The sequence below is a fragment of the Chanodichthys erythropterus genome, chromosome 24 (genome assembly GCF_024489055.1).
Source record: "Chanodichthys erythropterus isolate Z2021 chromosome 24, ASM2448905v1, whole genome shotgun sequence".
In the NCBI taxonomy this organism is placed as follows: domain Eukaryota; kingdom Metazoa; phylum Chordata; class Actinopteri; order Cypriniformes; family Xenocyprididae; genus Chanodichthys; species Chanodichthys erythropterus.
This window is the reverse complement of record NC_090244.1, coordinates 3,383,448-3,404,782: the sequence shown is the minus strand read 5'-3', so window position 1 is coordinate 3,404,782 and position 21,335 is coordinate 3,383,448. Positions and strand designations below refer to the sequence as shown.

Here is a 21,335-nt window from a genome sequence, read left to right as displayed (position 1 = left end):
TATTAGTTACTTTTATTAGGTTTTGCATTTGGATATATTTAGATTTTTTTATAATGAATAAATATGTCTGAGAAATTTTGTTTTTATGATATTTATTTTTTAATTTCTTATAATTTAATTTATTATTTCCACTTACTGCACTGTTAGATGTATTATTTATTCATTACAAAAAAAAATAATAGTATAATAAAAATATTGTGTATATATATATATATATATATATATATATATATATATATATAAAATTATAATTTATAATAAAAGAAATTGTGTCTGAGTAGTTACAGTAAATATATATATATAATTAAAGAAAAAAAAACATTTTAACCATAGTTCAAATGTTAGTTCACGCTCCTCTTGAACTAGCTGCTTCTTTATTTGAATTCCAGCAGTGTAGACGCTGCTAAGTGTATTACTGCCCTCCACAGGTCAAAGTTTGAACTAAATTGTCATATTCAATATGCTAGTGCAAGTATATAACAATTAGTTCAAACTTTAACCTGTGGAGGGCAGTAATACACTTAGCAGTGTCTACACTGCTGGAATTCAGATAGAGAAGAAGAAGAAGAAGAAGAGAGCTAGTTCAAGATGAGCATTTATGATTAAAACATAGACAATTTTAAATTTTTTTTAGAAAATGACCTATGATTTCTCTAGATTAGACTCTTATTCCTCATCTGGGATCGTTTAAAGCTCTTTGAAGCTGCACTGAAACTGTAATTTTGACCTTCAGCCGTTTGGAGTCCATTGAAGTCCACTATATGGAGAAAAATCCTGGAATGTTTTCATCAAAAACCTTTGTTTCGACTGATGAAAGAAAGACATGAACATCTTGAATGACATGGGGGTGAGTAAATTATCAGGAAATTTTAAATTTGAAAGTGAACTAATCCTTTAACTCCTTTGTGTTGGTCTCAGACTGTATGCATAATCAATATAGGTTATATTAACTTCTCAAGATCAACCATACAGTTCAGTTTAGTCATTCTGCACTTGCATTTGGTGATGGCTGTCATTATATAATAAAATTAATGTATCTATATCTGAATATGGAGTGTAAACACATTAACTACAAGGTCGTAATATGTTTGAGGGTCGAGTGTTGGCTATTTTTGCTTGCTGATGGAACAGGCTTTATTCTCCTGAGCGTCTCAAATATCAATCAATACCAACCAGAGCTTTTAATGGACCAGTGCACGCCAAATTACTGCTGGAACACCTACGCGTCTGTGAAAATCGTTTGTTTTGAAAAAGACATATGTTTAAATAATACTTGCGTGTTTTATGCATGATTAGAAGATTGATTTAGTTTTTATTTGAGTAAGTAAACTTCCCCAAGTATTTAGGCGCCAGAAATAGATCCCCGCGCGAGTGTAAATCACTGCGCGTCACAGTGAGTGGAGCGCTATGGAGAAGTAGCGCCGGTCAGTTTTCAGTCAGCTGTCAAACACACTGCAGGAATTACAGAGGCACAAACACACACATAATCTTCACTTTACGGACTAAATGATTCATTTTTACTACATTTCTGGAGGTTTCGCAGATTTAAATGCGTCTGGAGCTCAGGAGGAGGTAAAAAACTATGTTGATTCGTGTTAAATACTTTATTGAAATGCTTGAGGTGACATTTACCGACTCAAATAAGTTTAATTTATTTATTAATAACATAAATAATAACGTTTAAAATGTATTTTATATGGATTCAAGCGTTTAAATTATATAACGAAGGATTTAAGGAAAAAATCAAGAGGAGAAATAGAAACTAAAACGTTGATTGTGAAAGTACCTAAATTTCCATGCCAGGATCAACTTTGATCTTAATTAAACTGTTTTTTAAAGACACAACATGATCAAAAACTTAAACAAAAATAAGTTTATTCGATGTTTTATACAGTTTTGGCGAGTTTTAAACTCCGATCTCGTGATTGAACGTCATGCTAATCGGCTAACGCGTCAGTTTTTGATTTATAACTTAAAACTTCACCTTTATAAAGTGTTTTAAACTTAACTTTTGTAAATAGGTGTTTAAAACGACACGGAAGTGGTAAAATGTGTGTATACGTTTGAGATAGTAAGCGTTTTGTCTTTTCTGCTGACTGTCAGATGTGTGAAAAACAAATAAGTTCCCAAAATAGATTATATTAATGAGAAATAATTTTTTCGTCGTATATTTGGTTAGTTTAGGCATTTCTTTATATTATATAGCCCCAGTAATATGTTTTATGTTGAATATATTGTCCCTCAATGGAACTATTTTTGTTTGGAAAGTCACTAAAGGAGGAAAGATGCCTGGTAGTCATGCTTTTTCAATTGGATTTCACTGGAATCATATGACACTGAGGAGGGCTGTGTCTCAAAACCTAGTGAGCTCACTGTGCTGCCTACTGAGGCCTCATTTTTGGGCATCATCAGACTCAGAATGCGGTTATGATGGTCAAAAATGCTGCACTTGAATCACCTGTGTACCTGGTCACAGTTTGCATATGTTTTTGTGATTGGTTGCTTGTTCAAACATGTCATGAATGCATAATTTGCCCAAAGTCGCAGTTTGGAAAGCACCTATGATGCCAAAAAAAGTCTAGTTAGTCGAACATGGTGCATTCATTAATGATTCCCACTAAAAAAGCCAATGTTTTTGTTGTTTCGTCTCAGGCCGGTGCAGGATGATTCCTGTGGTTCCTGTGGAGTTCTGCACTCATGTCCTGGCAGAGTTTGACTGTCTGGACCCCCTCCTTTCCGCCCTGCGACTGGACTCAGGACGGATCAAAGTAACCCACACGCTTACCTACTGAACTACCACAACTATTGTGAAAGAGTAACAGATTTTATTGCGACAGCTTTTATGGCAACCGTTATCCAAACTGACCTGAATTCCAGTTTGTGTTGTTTACTTTTGAGGGAGCTTCATTAAACGTCTTTCAGATTCTGTTCTAGAGTGATGAATCAAACAAAACATGTTCGGGTCACCCCAAAACCAAAAGGAAAAAAAATATATATTGTTTTTCATTAAGAACATTACAATTAAATTGGTTTGCATTGTGACATTACAGTATTAAATTAAATTAAAATGTAATTAAATAAAGAAATTAATACTTTTATTCAGCAAAAACTAATTAAATTGATCAAATGTGATAGTGAAGCAAAAAATCCTGAAAAATAGCAAATATATATATATATATATATATATATATATATATATATATATATATATATATATATATATATATATATAATTATATATAATTTTTTTAATGGATTTTTCCAAAATATGGATCATTATCAAAAGTCATAATTCTAAGACAAAGTCAAAATCATTCAAATTAATCAAAACCAACTCAAGACTGAGATAAAAATCATGATTATGACATAAGTTGAAATCTCAATTATGACAAAAAAATATGAAATTATGACATAAAGATGTAATTATGAGATAAATTGTCAAATGATTAATCGCGATTAACCGTGTCTAAAAGTTTGTGTTTACATTATGTGTGTGTACTGTCTATATTTAAAATATTATAAATACACACACATATATACATTTAAGAAATATTTACGTGTATACTTGTGTGTGTAAATAAATGAGATATATATATATATATATATAATATATATATTTATTTAATATATAATTTATATATAATTTATTTAATATATAATTTATATATAATTTATTTAATATATACACACGTGTATGTATTTATTATATATAAATAAATATACACAGTGCACACATATTATGTAAACAAAGTTTTATTTTGGATGTGATTAATTAAATATTATAACACTATCAAATATTATAACATAACTTAAACTTAAATTAACAGTGTAACAAATTAGAACATGTCTGAACATTTGATACCACAGTGTTTAAACATATATATCTTTCTTTCTCTGTCTGTGTGTCCCGCAGTGCACATGTCTCTCTGTGTCCAGGAAGTGGCTGGCTTTGGGCACGTCTGCCGGAGGGCTTCACCTCATTCAGAGAGACGGCTGGAAGCAGAAACTCATCCTTACGCACAAAGTAAACACATTTCACCAGTTCCCCTTTAACACAGTTAGTGGTCAACAGTGTTGAAAAACTATTGTCCAGTGTTATCAATTAGATATGAGTGTATTTGCATGTGTGTGTGTGTGCAGTCTGCAATAGTATTTCATGACGTGTTTGCTTCTTCCTGTATTTTATTGGCACTGTGAAGTAGTTATTGATCACACAGTCATACGGAGTAGTGATGCACGATTTATTGTGGACTATATTGGTATCATCTTTCACTTACGTCATGGCTCAGAGCACATCATCCTCTGCTTCGACCCACGGAAAGTGTTTTTCAAGGTTGCTAAGTAGCGAGAAAGCAGGAAGTGTGAAAATAGGGACAGAATGTAGTGCTGCTGATTGCTTTTATACATGACATAGAGAAGCTCTCTCTTAAAGGGGACCTATTGTGCCCCTTTCACAAGATGTAATATCAGTCTCTGGTGTCTCCAGAATGTGTCTGTAAAGTTTCAGCATCAAAAATCCCCCACAGATCATTTATTATAGCTTGTCAAATCTGCCCCTATTTGGGTTTGAGCAAAAACACGCAGTTTTTGTGTGTCCCTTTAAATGCAAATGAGCTGCTGCTCCCACCCCCTTTCCAGAGCATTACACACCAACTAAAGTTAAAAAGTGAAATCATAATCAACCACCCCTTTAAAAAAAGATATATAATAATAATATCTGCCATAAAATGAAAGTGATCACCACATTTAGTCATTTAGCAGACCACCGTGTATCTTCTTTATCTTTATTTAGGAAGGCTCAATCACGCATGTCTCATGCTGCCCCCATGATGAGGACTTTATCGCTGTTGCAACAAGGTAATCGTGTTCGCCCCGTCTGCATTTATATGTGCTCCTGGTGTTTAGGGTTGCCAATCTGGATGCTTTTGTTGTGTGTGACCCCAGTCAGGGTATGGTGGTGGTGTGGGAGCTGCATTTGGAGCGGCGTGGCCGACCTGAACGCGTCTCTGTGTCCTGGGAGCACCGCGGACAGACGGTAACATCTCTGTGCTGGGATACCGTGGCCCACCGAGTGTTTGCTGGAGATGTCGGAGGAAAAGTGTCCTGCGTCCGTGCTGGGTCGTCTAAACTCGGGAAGGTATAAGAAAAGCCGCGTTTCCATTACACCGAATTAAGTACCATGAAGATGAGGTAAATTAGGACTCCGCGTGACTTTCCAGTTCCCACTGGATTTCATCTTCCACATATAAGCTTAATAAAACCTGAACCTCATCGTCGGTCCATCGGATGCATTTTTTAAACTACATTGTTGATTAGAATAGCAAACAACTGGGGCTGGGTAAAAAATATTGATTTCTCGATTTTAATCGATTCTCATTTTTACGAACCGATATCGATTCTTAAATCCCAAGAATCGATTAGTCTAGTCTGTTTTCAGTTGATGAATGAGCAAAATATGTAGCTCCTCCCATCCAATAAATCACAATAATCTTTTGTTACTTTTGATATGAAGCAAAGTCTCAGATTTCAAATGACGTCCATCTTATTATGAGATTCAAAAAATAAATACCGTTTTGGCGCTGTTTAATGTGGCGTGACGGATCGCTTTAGCGCCTCATTTAAAGAGAAGCATGTGATCATCCTCTCCTCTGCTTTAATACCAGTTACAGTGAAATAAACATGAACATCTGAAGGTATGTTAAAATATACAGTACAACTTACTGAAATCCGTATCATGTCTCGTGTAATCGCTCAATCAGTGCTTCTACCTCGGAAAGACGTCAATAAAACAGCTTCAATGTCACGTGACGTCACATTTACCTCAGAAAAACATATTCAGTGACCATAAACTCAGTCAGCTAGAAAAGTGAACTCTAGAAGGCAACTTTCTGATAAATATAGCTATGCACCGTTACATATTCATTATTATTCTTCAATATTTAATGCATGTTTGAATAAATCAGTTGTGACAGCCACAGTTTAAATGTTTATATTTAAAAAAAACTAATTGGAGTAGAAATATGATTATGTAATTCTAAACTTTGTTTATAATAAAAACATCATTGAGTGTAATTTAAGTGTTTGTATATAAATAAGTTAATTTGACCTTCAATATTATTATAGTAGTACCAACTGACTCACATGTGTAGTTTACGGCATTAGTTAAGAGATTTTTCCTCTAGAAACTTTGCCATGTACTGTAACTGAAATACTACATCCAAAATAATCTAATCTAATCGAATCGAATCGAAAGCATGTGAATAGTAATAGTAATCGAATCGAATCATGAAAAGTGTCAGCCCTACAAACAACTCTTACTGCACGCACCGCAACAGACTTTTAAAAATGGTGGTTGAAATAAAATGCTGCGTGAACTCAACCAATCAACATGTTCAGCGCCCAAGTCCCACCCCCGAAAGTTCCTGAACTTTGAAAAAGTACTCCCTCATGAGCAGGGACTTTCTGAGGGGGAATTTTGTACCCGGAACTTCATTTAGACCCTGGTTCCTGCAGTCGAAATACACCCCAAAATCCCTAGTTCCCAGAGAAAGTTCCTGCGGTGGAAATGCAGCTAAACTTGTTTACATGTTCTTACTGATCCCAAACTTTTGAACGGTAGTGTATTTTATTGAAATAAGTGTTTTTGAATCCATGTTTGTTTGTGGCTTCCAAACAGGGCTCTGCGTTTGTGATCTTCCCAGTTCAGACCATCACCACAGTGGATTCACGTGTCGTTCAGCTGGGGTACACGGACGGACACCTGGTGGTCTCGTCTCTCAGCCGCTGCTACCTGTGTGACACAGAGAGGTGTGTGTGTTAGCAGGAAACACGTCCCTTTACCCACAATTAGTTTAAAACACTGTTTGTTGACTTTGAATACACAAATTTACCATTTAATTTGAATTGGCCTCTTAATTTGATCAAATGCATGCACACTCAAGAAAGTTGAAGAGGGAGAAAACCATATTAGGACCCTTTCAATGCATACACATGTCTCTTCCTGTCTCTTTCACTTAGGGAGAAGTTCTGGCGTGTGGGTAGTAAAGAGCGAGACGGAGAGTTTGGGGCGTGTTTTCTCTCGCAGGGTCTGGCGGGTCAGCGGGGTCAGACGGGCGGTCCTCCTCCACTGCTGTACTGCGCCCGGCCCGGCTCCCGCATATGGGAGGCCAGTTTCAGTGGAGACGTCCTGAGCACACACCAGTTCAAACAGCCGCTGGCCTGCCCACCGCTGCCCCTCGTCTCTTACAAGTGTGTGTTTGTGTGTTTAACACTTACTTGTGACATCATTAGTGTTTGTCATTTTGGCCCATTCTTTTTCTCTCTTTACATTTTTGTTGTGTATTTTTACACGTCTTGTGTTCAGGAATGAGCCACATTTCAATCCCGCACAGACAAATCCACAGTCTCTGGCTTTCCCAAGACTCCTTCAGTTTGGGTAACCGCTTCCTGTATTATAATAACACATGACCTCTTTAGTAAAGACAAGTATTTCATGTCTGCTGTGTGTATTATGACTATGAAGATAATGTCTCAGGTTAGAAAGGGTTTTGGCGTTAATGTTTAACCTGAGAATTGTGTGTGTTTTATAGTGATCAAAATCTGCTCACCTGGACGGATTCGGCCATCTACATCTTCACCCCCCACAGCGGCCAGGTTCTGCTGTGGACAGAGGTCAAAGGTGAGAGGTCATGAAAGTGACACATGCACAAAAGTATATTCACTCCAAAATATTCTTATTCACATATTTAAAAAAAATATATATATTGTATGACCTCTTATTGTTATATATTTTTTTACTAATATATATATATATATATATATATATATATATATATATATATATATATATATATATATATTTAAAAAAACTAATTAATTTTTTTTATATATATTTTTTTAAATGCCATTTATTTTACATTTTATTTTTTATATATATTATTTATTTTTTTACAATATACATTGTATATATACTCTATAAAAAAAAATAATTTTATATATTTTAAAAAAATATATTGTATCACCTCTTTTGTTATATATTTTTTTACAATTTTATTTCTTTTATATGTATTATTTTTTAACATCTTTTACTAATATATATATATAAAAAAATTGTAACAATATATTTTTTTAAAATGTAATTTATTTTTTGGTACTTTTACAATTTAATTTTTTATATATGTTTTTTTGGGGGGTTTTTTTATAAAAAAAAATAATTTGACATTTTAAAAAAAACATTGTATGACCATTTTGATAATTTTACAGCACTTGGATCCATATCTGTCTTCCTCCTTCTATAGATGTGGTGGAAATTTCAGTTTTCCGTAACGAGCTATTTTGTCTCCATGGTGACGGACGTCTGTCTCACCTGTGGCTCGTGTCACCTGAGCGCTGTGTGGAGCGGCTGATGAAGAGGGAGAACTGGACGCTCGCCGCCACCATCTGCTGCATGTTTCAGTACACCATTATTACATCCAAGGTATGCACAAACAATTTAGCACACATTTATACTGTTTTACATACTATTTTAAGAAAGAGGTAGTATAGACGATTCAGTGTGCGTTAAATATTACACTAGTGCTCCATTCCTCTTTTGCATTTCCTCCTCAGGCCAGGAAGTCCCTCCCGATTGATCGACTGGAGCAGCTCAAGTCTCAGCTAAACTCCGCCTCCCAACAGCAGCTGATTGGTCAGCTGGAGGAAGTGATCAGCAAACTGGAGCCGCTGGACTCCGCCTGCAGCAGCCGCAGGAGCAGCATTTCCTCACATGTGAGTGCAAAAACACACAGATATGTATAGGCACACATTTTTGAAATGCTAAATGACTCTTCCTGTTGTGCGCAGGAGAGCTTTAACGTTCTGGACTGCGGCATCTACCGCGTCATCAGCCGAAGAGGCAGCCAATCAGATGATGACACCAACTCCCTCACCAACCAATCGATGCTTGAGGAGGAGCGGCTGAAGGAGTTCAGTTTTACTGAGGAAGAGCAGGTGGACAATGGTGAGACAGCGAGAGGTCGATTTTTATACCTAAAAGGGAAGTAGTAGAGTTCGGCTCTCTCACTGGGAATTCCTTGTCCTGATACTCACATTTCAATAATGACCAGAAAGGGACTTTCTTCAACACATCACTATTTAGCATGTATAACTATAGAGAAACTGTAACACCATGTCTTAAAACAACCCATTTTTACTAGGGATGCACGATTTATCGGCCACCATATCGGTATCGGCCGATATATGTTCATTTTAAATGTTATTGTTATCGGCTCAATAAGAAAATTTGGCCGATATATCAAAGCCGATAAATAATGGATTTTTCCTTGAGCTGAGACACTTCAGATGCGCACTGTTCACCATGATGGTTTTGAATTGCTTGAAATATGATTCAAATCACTTCAAAAAGGAAAATATGTGCAGCAAATCTGTCATATAGGTTACATAAAATTATAATGAGAACATTATACTTGTGTGCCTTGAACATGCCTTTTAATGTTTTTTGTAATCAGGCTCTCAAAAATTATACAAAAATTTGGATTTAGATTTATCGGACAATAAATCAGTTATCGGCCTTCATATATAAAGAATTATCGGTTATCGGTATCAGCCAAAATGTTCATATTGGTGCATCCCTATATATAGGCTACATAAAATTATAATGGAAACATTAGAATTGTGTGCTTGTGACATGGCATTTGACATTTTTCAGAGTGAATAAGGATATTCAACAAGAAATACAAATGTAAAGTGGGACTTAAATTTATGATTATCGGTATCGGCCAAAATTTTCATATCGGCACATCTCTAATTTTTTGTCATTTGACATATTTTAGAGTGTGCAGCACAAATCTGTCATACAGGCTACATAAAATTATAATGGGAACATTATAATATTATGCTTGTGACATGGCTTTTATTGATGAATCAGGCTCTCAAAAATCATATAAAAATTTGGATCTAGATTTATCGGCCAATACATTGGTTATTGGCCTTCATATATAAAGAATTATCGGTATCGACCAAAATTTTCATATCGGTTCATCCTTAATTTTTTGTCATTTGACATATTTCAGAGTGAATAAGCATATTCAACAAGAAATAAAATTGTAAAGTGGGACTTGATTTTATGATTATTGGTATCGGCCAAAGTTTTCATATCGGCACATCCCTAATTTTTTGTCATTTGACATTTCAGAGTAAAATCGCTTCAAAAAGTGTAACGTGCAGCACAAATCTGTCATATAGGCTACATAAAATTATAATAGGAACATTATAATTGTGTGCTTGTGACATGGCTTTTATTGATGAAACTTTTGTTTTTGTAATCAGGCTCTCAAAAATTAGATAAAAATTTGGATCTAGATTTATCGGCCAATATATCGGTTATTGGCCTTCATATATATGAAGAATTATCGGTATCGGCCAAAATGTTCATATCGGTGCATCCCCAATTATTTGTCATTTGACATTTTTCAGAGTGAATAAGGATATTCAACAAGAAATAAAAATGTAAAGAGGGACTTGATTTTATGATTATCGGTATCGGCCAAAATTTACATATCGGTGCATCCCTGATTTTTTTGTAATTTGACATATTTCAGAGTGAATAAGGATATTCAACAAGAAATAAAAATGAAAAATGGGGCTTGATTTTATGATTATCGGTACCAGCCAAAATGTTCATATTGGCACATCCCTAATTTTTTGTCATTTGACATATTTTAGAGTGAAATAACTTCAAAAAGTGTAACATGTGCAGCACAAATCTGTCATATAGGCTACATAAAATTATAATAGGAACATTATAATTGTGTGCTTGTGACATGGCTTTTATTGATGAAACTTTTGTTTTTGTAATCAAGCTCTCAAAAATTAGATAAAAATTTGGATCTAGATTTATCGGCCAATATATCGGTTATTGGCCTTCATATATAAAGAATTATCGTATCGGCCAAAATTTTCACATTGGTGCATCCCTAATTTTTTTTTCATTTGACATTTTTCAGAGTGAAAAAGGATATTCAACAAGAAATAAAAATGTAAAGTGGGACTTAATTTTGTTTACTGAAAATAAAATAAAAAGATTCGGGACATCAGCCAAAAACTAAAGCCATTTTAGAGCCAGAGCGTACTCTGATTTTCCATTTGGAGTAGCATGCATGGATGAATCATGGAGAGTAACACCAGGAACATGTTAAAACTCAAACTCATAACCAATCAGAACTTGTGTGATCTTTAATAACAGTTTTGATTTAACTGCATGCAGCGCTATCGACCAAAATAAAAACCAAGCGACGGACAAATATTGCAGTTTACACTCATGACAAAAAATATGGTTTATTACTTTGAATATTGTGAATTTTTAAATGGTTTTATAGTAGTAATTATATGTCAGTGTGTTGTATGTCAAATATTTTGCAATAAAAACACTAAAAACATCAGCAAGCAGCAGTTTAATCATTTATCTGGTGTTTTGAACATGTTAGATTCTTCTTTTATCTGATCACTATGCTTCATCATGTGATGAATCGGTTATTATCTGCTTTATTCTGTGCTTTTTCCACATCTTCTGACTTTATTCTCTCTCTCTCTTCATTCATCCCTCTATCATTTCAACTCCTCCTTTTGCTATCCTGAAGACTCTCAGTCTGTGCGTGGAGAGGGCGACAGGTCAGACCTCGGCTTGCAGTTTCTGCCTCTGTCTTTCCGCTCAAAACCTCCACGAGTCGCCCTGCAGGCTGTTCGAGACAGGTACAAACACATTTAGACATCTGACCACATAAAATCCCCCTTTTTTTCATTGTAATTTCATTTCCTCTTAAATTTCACACCAGACATTTGCTCTGATTGGCTGGATCATAAGGAAGCTCAAATTCTCATTAAAATGCAGCTGCTGATACCCAGGTTATTTTTAAAAGTGTAACTTCCTGTTTTGTCGTGCTGTCACATATGTCTTTGAAACATTGTCTCATTTTGCGCTGATGCTCATGATTGGCAAGGTTACCTTTTCTGTTTTTTCTGTATGCATGTGTTGTTTATTTGAAATCCAGCTGCTTATGTTTTGGACTGTCATCACTGATCTTGGTTATGATCGTAGCGTTTTGTAATTGTAAATGTGTGTATGTCAGTGTCTCTAGCTTTGTGAAAAAGACGACCGAGAAGATCAACACGCTTCAGATGAACGCAGACCTATGGCCTCGGCCTGACCTCAGGGAGGGCGTTCAAGGAGAGGTCACGGCCACAGTGACCCCTCTTCCAGAGGAAGGCGAGCATGAGTGAGTCATGAGTGCTGCTATTGCTGGATTTATATATTTATATTATTTGTATTGTGGTTTTTGATTGTCTCTCTCTATAAGACTGACCGCTGAGCAGTCCAGCTCGGAGTCGGAGCTGCAGGAGTTGAGGGCCGCCACAAAGAAAGCCATGTGAGTTGCTTCTGACTGCTGCATACATGCAGGAAGATGTTTATCCTACTTAAAGTATAAGCTGATGAATGATACATTAATGAGAAATGGAATGAGATCAGCAATGATGATTTCCTTTTCAAATGCTGAAAAATCCTGAAAAATGCATCACAGTTTCCAGAAATATATGAAGCAGCACAACTATTTTCAACATTGATAATAATAAAAATGTGTTTCATGAGCAGCAAATCAGCATATTATATTACATATACACATAGAAAAAAGTTATTTTTAATTGTAAAAATATTTCACAATATTACTGTTTTTAATGTGTGTGTATTTTAATATATATAATTAATACACATCGCCCTCCAAAAGTTTGGAAACACCCCTGGCAAATTGTGGTTTTGGACGATATCGGCATAAATCCTGGCAATATATACATGTGAAAGTCAGACATGCCCCTTTGCCAGCTGTGATGCTGGTTACTGGTTTAAACTTGGCCCAGGTTTGTAAAAGATTTTTGGTCCGCACACCTTAATAGCTTCAACAATTGATTGCCAATTAAGTTTAGAATACAATGAACCAATCAGGACCCAGTTTAGGTCAGATATCTGCTAATAGTGGATATTTTGATGAATCGAAAATTTACGTTTTTTTCTATGTATCAACTGTTTATTTAATAAAATATGTTTTCGTAGTTTGTGTTGTCCCTTATCAGTGCAAAATGATCACAAATTAAAAAGGATTCATGCCAATATTGTCCAAAACCCCACTTTTCCTTGGGCGTTTCCAAACTTTTGGAGGGCAGTGTGTGTGTGTATATATATATATATATATATATATATATATATATAAAATCAGTACAGTCCAAAAGTTTGGAACCACTAAGATTTTTAATGTTTTTAAAAGAAGTTTCGTCTGCTCACCAAGGCTACATTTATTTAATTAAAAATACAGTAAAAAACAGTAATATTGTGAAATATTATTACAATTTAAAATAACTGTGTACTATTTAAATATATTTGACAAAGTAATTTATTCCTGTGATCAAAGCTGAATTTTCAGCATCGTTACTCCAGTCTTCAGTGTCACATGATCCTTCAGAAATCATTCTAATATGCTGAGTTGCTGCTCAAGAAACATTTATGATTATTTTCAATGTTGAAAACAGTTGTGTACTTTTTTTTTCAGGATTCCTTGATGAATAGAAAGTTCAAAAGAACAGCATTTATCTGAAATACAAAGCTTCTGTAGCATTATACACTACCGTTCAAAAGTTTGGGGTCAGTAAGAATTTTTATTTTTATTTTTTTGAAAAGAAATTAAAGAAATTAATACTTTTATTCAGCAAGGATGCATTAAAACCATCAAAAGTGGCAGTAAAGACATTTAAAATGTTACAAAAGATTAGATTTCAGATAAACGCTGTTCTTTTGAACTTTCTACTCATCAAATAATCCTGAAAAAATATTGTACACAAATATTTTGTACAATTGTACACATTAAATGTTTCTTGAGCAGCAGATCAGCATATTAGAATGATTTCTGAAGGATCATGTGACACTGAAGACTGGAGTAATGATGCTGAAAATTCAGCTTTGATCACAGGAATAAATTACCTTGTGAAATATATTCAAATAGAAAACTTGTATTTTAAGTTGTAATAATATTTCACAATATTACTGTTTTTACTGTATTTTTAATTAAATAAATGTAGCCTTGGTGAGCAGACAAAACTTCTTTTAAAAACATTAAAAATCTTAGTGGTTCCAAACTTTTGGACTGTACTGTATATATATTGTCTCTCAGTTAATGTGAAGTCATGAATTGCATCTATAATAATTACCATAAACATTACGCAAGTTCTTTAAAATAGTTTTAGATAAATTGTAGCCTATCATACTCCAGAATACTTCATGAAATGACTAGCCAATCACTGTGGTTGCTGAAGTGTTTACTGCACACAGAACTGCTGTTAGAGTCGATATGTTGTCTGTTGTAGCTCTCAGATCCAGGACCCCATGGTTTTACTGGACCCCGTCTGTCTCAGCGAAGTGCTCCAAGACTGGGCTCCGGTTCTGGAGAGGGTTCTGGGTCCGGAGGATCTCACCGTACATAGAGAAATAACAAATCAAGCGAAGAAGACCCTGGAGGAGGAAGAGCTTGTTTCATCAATGTCCTGTTGCGTCGTGGTTCAGCCAGAGATCTTAACAGCGCCGCCTACTAACCTGGATGAATCCGCAACCCTCACTGAAGAAGAGGACCTTGGAGAGAGCATCCCTTGTTCCACCGCCCCAGTCAGAGCGCCGTTCCCGCCTCTTGCTAACCATGTCGAATTAATACAGCTGTTTTCCCCCAAACCGCTGCCCCCTGACCTCCAGGCTGACCTCTCACAGCTGGCCTGTCTTTATCTGGAGATGGGCTGCCCCGGTAGAGGAGGGGTTGAAAGTGTGTGTGTGTTCCTGAGGAGGTACTTCTTCCTGTTGGACCAGGAGAGAGTGAGGAAGATGTGTATGCTGAGGTACAGAGAGCGCCGCGAGGTGCTGAAGGCGTACATCGCTGGCATGCTGGGTAAGTTTGTAATAATAAACATGCTTTTTATTGCAATTCTGTTTTTCAGTCATTAGTTTTTCATCTAGGATGTCATGCCTTAATATTAATTCTGTTAACATTCTGTGGCGGGCGGTAGAGTTCACTCAGGCCAGTAAGGTGGTGGAAGTGATCCAGAAGGGCGACCTGCTGAAGTCTCTGCGCAGTCTGAGAGAGCTCCAGCCCTGGAACGCACCTCTGCTCCTCTCACACCTGTACAGGTGAGTTGACATCGCAAAATATCTATATATTTTATCAATATGGGCCATGAATTTATCATTTATATTAAATATAATGTTTGCTTTCTCTCTACAGACTCTATGAGAAGCACGGGGAGGTGGCCGTTCGTGCCTACCCACAGTTCTATCCCACAATCCTCCCCTCTGACATCATGGCTATGGCTTTACCCAGCCACTTCCTGCCTTATCTGGACAATCTGGTCCAGTCACGAGCCGAGCAGCAGCGGTACGGCAGCGCTACAGTGTTTTACAATGTGTGATAATCATGATTGTTAATGTAATGTTTACACCGTGATATTGTATTCTTGTTTATGAACATAAAATAACCTATCAAGTTATTTTGTCATCTACCAGGTTGTCTTTCTTGGGCTCTCTTCTCCAGCCAGAAACTCTGCGACAGGATTGGTTGGAACTGGCGTTATCCCATGATGCCCCACAAAGGGATGACACACTCACTGACGGACAGCCCAGGTACACCAAACAATTTTTATGCAACTATATTCTTAAAAAAGCTCATTTAAGCTCATTCATGTCTGTGAAATGAAATGATTATTTAAAAAAAATTTATTTATTGTATTTTTTTATTTTAGGAAATATGCTCTACATATTTAAATATATTGCATTGCATACATACTTTAATATACAGGATGTACATAATAAAGTATGTATATATTATATATTATCCCATATATATTTGGTTTTATATATTGTATACATTTAAATAAATCATTGTATACATACTTTATACTTTATATATATATATATATATACACTACTAGTCAAAAGTTTGGAAACATTACTATTTTTAATGTTATTGAACAAAGTCAATAATATTGTGAAATATTATTACAATTTAAAATTATGGTTTTCCATTTTAATATACTTTAAAATATAATTTATTTCTGTGTTAAAAAGCTGAATTTTCAGCATCATTATGCCAGTCTTCAGTGTCACATGATCCTTCAGAAATCATTCTAATATGATGATTTATTATTAATGTCGAAAACAGTTGTGCTTCTTATATTATTTTATAACCTGTGATACTTTTTCAGGATTCATTCATGAATAAAAAGTTAAAAAATATCAGCATTTATTTAAAATAAAAATCTTTTGTAACAATATACACTATCGTTCAAAAGTTTGGGGTCATTAATTTTTTTTCTTTCTTTTTTTTGGAAGAAATTTATTTATTTATTTTTTTCAGCAAGGATGTGTTAAATTGATAAAAAGTGATACTAAAGATTCATATTGTTAGAAAATTTTCTATTTTGAATAAATGCTGTTCTTTTTAACCTTTTATTCATCAATGAATCCTGACAAAAATATCACAGGTTCCAAAAAACATTAAGCAACACGACTGTTTCCAACATTGATAATAACAAATCATCAAATCATCATATTAGAATGATTTCTGAAGGATCTTGTGACACAAAAGACTGGAGTAATGGCTGATGAAAATTTAGATTTGCATTACAGAAAAAAAAAAATATTTTAAAGTATATTAAAATAGAAAACCATTATTTTAAATTGTAATAATATTTCACAATATTACCTGTATATTTGATCAAGTAATCATAGTAATGTTTCCAAACTTTTGAATGGTATTGTATATGTTAACCTGTTTTCTTCTTTAAATCAATTACTTTAAATTTTGCTATTTCGCTGATTATAATGTCTCCTGTGCTGTAGGTGGCACTCTCATTTCTTCAGCTGGGGTTATGGGCGTCTGCTGTCCCTGCTGATCCGGCTGCCTGCTGATCTGACCTCCAAACAGAAGATGCTGGAGATGTGTAGAACTCATGGGTGAGTGTAGAATTAGAATGGATAGAATTCAATCAGAATGGCTAGTTGTATAAACTGTGTGTTATTTGTCTCTCAGGTATTGGATGGGTTACCTGTACCTGTGCAGAGAGCTGCAGCGGAGGGCAGAGGCTTTCAGCGCCATCTGCAGACTGGACGACATGACACTACTAGAGGAGGATGATGGTAAAACAATCACAGACACTCAAAACAGACAAAGAGAGACTGTCAGTATAACTAATAACCGGCTAGACAGTCTGTCTGACACATAAATGACCCATGAATCAGTTCTTTTTCCATATCTAAAATATCTCTCTTTCTCTTTCCGCAGGGATTGTTCCTCAGTCTTTTGATGAGTGGGTTTTGCTACTCCAGCTCGCACAGCAAATCAGTTCAGTCGATGAAGCGACGCCCACTGTAACTCTGCCCGGCAGCACCAACGGGTCCTGTTCAGACGACACTAACAGTAATGGCACGACTGACGGTTCCTCTGACCTATCAAACAGTTCTAATGACTTTAGCATTCGGGTCAGCCCAGAGAATGTCATCCTGCGTCTAGTGAGAGTCTTCGGGCCGGACCAGGCCCTGACGGCCCTCCAGGAGCACGGGATACAGGTGGATCTCAGTTCACGCTCCACGCTGGTCTGTGATCTGCTTCGTATGGCTGAGAAGCGGCAGAGGTGAGAGCATGTAAAACAGCAGTGCTCAGTATATAGTTTTGAGTAAGCAGTACAAATGGTAATTTGTGTGCAGTATGCTAGTGTTCCATTCTGAACATGTTTGTTGAATTCGGAGTAACATACTAGCATTAGATATGTAAGAAATAGTACAAGTAGTATGCTATTTCTAATTTAAACTTTTTTTTTTTTGGAAAATAGTATACTGAGCAGTATGCTAATATACCCTTCTGATGTAGTTGCTTTTTAATATCGGAATATTTAATATATTAGTGTATAATATCAAAGTCCCTTTAAGACAAGTCATTTCACTCGGCGGCCATCTTTGAAATGCCACTCGGGCATCCTGGGCATCATGCAGCTCCAATTGGCTCTTATTTAGAAGGCGGGACTTATTCCGCCATATTGCGCGTTACACTTTCTCCCATTCAAAACAATACGAGTGACACGTCTTGTGTTATTCTATAGTCTTTGATAATATATAGTAAGCAGAATTGTAGTATTCCATTATGAATATGTCATTTTTGAAAAATAATAGGCGGTATATACTAAAATTCCATTCAGTATGCTAAAATTCCATTCCAAACATATTGGCTGAATTTGGAATTGCATGCTAGCATACTACTATTACTATTTCTGCCATATAAGGATATAGGAGAAATAGTAAGAGTAGTACGGTTGATCTAATTTAGACATTGTTTTTAGAAAATAGTACGCTGTGTACTGTATGTAGTAAGCAGTATGCTACTGTTTTATTTCAAACATAACATTTAAAAAAAAAAAACTAGATTATGTACAGTATATACTGCACAGTATGCTAATATCGCATTCTAAACATATTGGTTGAATTCTGAATTGCATACTAACATCCTACTCTTACTATTTATGCCATATTAACATGTGGGAGAATAGTATGGTAGTATGCTGTTTCGAATTTAGATATTAATTTTGGAAAATGGTAAGAAGTGTAAATAGTAAGCAGAACAGAAGTATTCCATTATGAACATGTCATTTTTGAAAAATAATAGGCAGTATATACTGCACAGTATGCTAAAATTCCATTCCAAACATATTGGCTGAATTTGGAATTGCATGCTAGCATACTACTATTACTATTTCTGCCATATAAGGATATAGGAGAAATATTAAGAGTAGTACAGTTGATTGAACTTAGACATTGTTTTTGGAAAATAGTACACTGTGTACTGTATATAGCAAGCAGTATGCTACTGTTTTATTTCAAACATTACATTTTTTAAAGAAAAAAAAATACTAGATTGTGTACAGTATATACTGCACAGTATGCTAATATTCCATACTGAACATATTGGTTGAATATGGAATTGCATACTTACATCCTACTTTGACTATTTCTGATATCGGAGAATAGTATGGTAGTATGCTGTTTTGAATTTAGACATTAAGTTTAGAAAATATTAAGAAGTTTAAATGGTAATCAGAACAGAAGTATTCCATTATGAACATGTCATTTTTTTTAATATAATAGACAGTATGCTAATATTCCATTCTGAACATGTTAGTTGTATTCGGAATAGCTTACTAGCATACTACTCTTACTATTTATGCCATGTAAATATATATTTATTAAGCTATTTTTAATTTAGACATTGTTTTAGGGAAATAGTAGACATTGTATATGCTGCGTAGTATGCTAATATTCCTTTTCAAACTAAAAGTTTTTTGAAAAATAGCAGGCAGTGTATATTATATATCAAGCAGCACACTAGTATTCCATTCCAAGCATACTGTTTTAGAAATATAGTAGGCAGTGTGCAGTATATATACTGTATTGTGCAGTATTCTGTACGTTAGTATTCCATTAGGAATGTCATTTGAAAACAGTAGGCAGAGTATAGTATATACTTCGCCGTATGCTTGTATTCCATCCTGAACATTTAACCGTTTTTGTTCTCATGCATTTTCTCTCGCTGTATTTTTAGAGCACTGATTCAGACCATGTTGGAGCGCTGTGACCGGTTTCTGTGGTCTCAGCACGCTTAAGACCCCGTGTCCATCTGATCTCTCCAGAACCCTGCGCTGCTCTCAGTATGGACACACTGTGCTCTCTGTAGTAACTGCTCTGGGATCAGCTCTGTATGGCTGTTTCTAGATCAGATGATCTCAGATCACTGGACCTTTTGACTTGGATTTCAGTCACAATGAAACACAGATTACAGTTCGTAGCTTTTTCGCACCAGCACTATGACAGTATTGTGCCGTAAATGGTGTGCTGGGTGGGTGTCACATGACTTGGTCTAAACAGTATTTCGTCTCCTGTTTCCTATCTAGCTATTTAATAAGGTGTTGACAGTATTAACAATGGGCCTTTTAAAGACATATCATTCAATAATCCAGCTGTACATAAATTATTCTATTGAATTGAATGCAACCATTTATGTAAGGACGCTTCTGGATTCTATACACAATCTACATATATATTTTCCATATATATATATATATATATATATATATAAAATATGGAAAATAAATGTATCTTAAATTATATTTATCTATTTAATTGTCTTAATGTACTTAATGTAATTTTGTAATTACTGTAATTTTCATCTGCAAGTATTTGAGAACAAACATGGGCCTTATAAAACAAAGAAAAACTAACAAAGCTGTGTTCTTTTAACAGAGATAATTATAAAATAAATGTGAATGTATGAAGTAAAGGTTTTTGTAATCCCATGTGGCTTAGCTGGTTTAACAGGCTGCTCTTAAAGAAAAGTACAATAAATAAGAGTGTCAAGTTAATTTATAATTGTGTATAAAGTGTTCCTTTTAATGCACGAATCAGTATCTCTTTGACTCTTCATGCAAATGAATATAATTTGAATGCATGGAGAGACTACTAGCAATGAATTAAAGTTTATGTTTTCACAGTGACACTAGATTTGGATTGTAAATGGACATGCTGCCTTGCAAAAACAGCAGCTTGGCACTGGTTTCCTCTGTAGGTGACACATGTGGTCCAATCAGACATGTAATGTTGTCCCGAGAGCTGCGTCAAACTCGTGTTCGGCGAGAACAGCAGCCTTTTAATGTCATCAATCTGAAATCTCCGACTCTGTTCTCCTCACTTTCTAATTTCTCTTATCAGGCTTTCAGAACTCTCTGTTTTTCTCTGTTGCTCCACTGACCTCTTTTCCAGGTGTGTCTTCTATCTGATCGTACCCGAGCCAGCAGAAGTGTCATGGGGCTGAAAGAAGGGGCATTATGGGAAATATTGGCAACAAACCCATTACTAAAAGTATTAAACAACCTCCAGCATTTGTGCTACGGACATGAATTAGGAGAGCTGTGCTGTTATTTTACGAAGTGATCAGATACATCATTTTCATCTGCTGAACCATAAAACTGGCACAAAAAAATCCCACAAACTTAGAAGAAGGGCCAAACCATATCTCTTGAATATTATACCCAAAACACCCTAGAAACCACCTAGAACACTTTGCACTCTTAAACATAAAGGTTCTTTATTGGAATATATTGTTTTATGAATATACCAAAATATCTTTGAGTATTACCAATATATCTCCAAATATCCAAAATATCTAAAATAAAAAGAAAAATATTACACCCAAAACACTTTAGAAACCACC

General features: G+C 35.2%; 1 protein-coding gene across 1 annotated transcript; it reads left to right on the top strand.

The window, feature by feature from the left end:
• Nucleotides 1–1,434: 1,434 nt before the first annotated feature.
• On the top strand, nt 1,435–20,513 carry hps5 (HPS5 biogenesis of lysosomal organelles complex 2 subunit 2). The gene is made up of 23 exons (XM_067379732.1): nt 1,435–1,572; nt 2,653–2,768; nt 3,914–4,024; nt 4,793–4,857; nt 4,945–5,137; nt 6,677–6,807; nt 7,018–7,248; nt 7,364–7,435; nt 7,590–7,678; nt 8,298–8,476; nt 8,608–8,766; nt 8,842–8,998; nt 11,637–11,748; nt 12,126–12,272; nt 12,354–12,422; nt 14,407–14,975; nt 15,094–15,214; nt 15,309–15,458; nt 15,587–15,703; nt 16,922–17,035; nt 17,112–17,218; nt 17,364–17,712; nt 19,671–20,513. Exons 2-23 carry the CDS (start codon nt 2,664–2,666, stop codon nt 19,729–19,731), a joined length of 3,408 nt encoding a protein of 1,135 aa, XP_067235833.1. The 5' UTR covers nt 1,435–1,572; nt 2,653–2,663; the 3' UTR covers nt 19,732–20,513.
• Nucleotides 20,514–21,335: the final 822 nt, after the last annotated feature.

Coding starts and splice junctions, on each gene's coding strand:
- hps5 (XM_067379732.1), top strand. CDS start 2,664: ATGATTCCTGTGGTTCCTGTGGAGTTCTGCACTCATGTCCTGGCAGAG. Junction 5,138..6,676: donor GGTCGTCTAAACTCGGGAAG/GTATAAGAAAAG, acceptor GCTTCCAAACAG/GGCTCTGCGTTTGTGATCTT. Junction 7,436..7,589: donor CCAAGACTCCTTCAGTTTGG/GTAACCGCTTCC, acceptor TGTGTTTTATAG/TGATCAAAATCTGCTCACCT.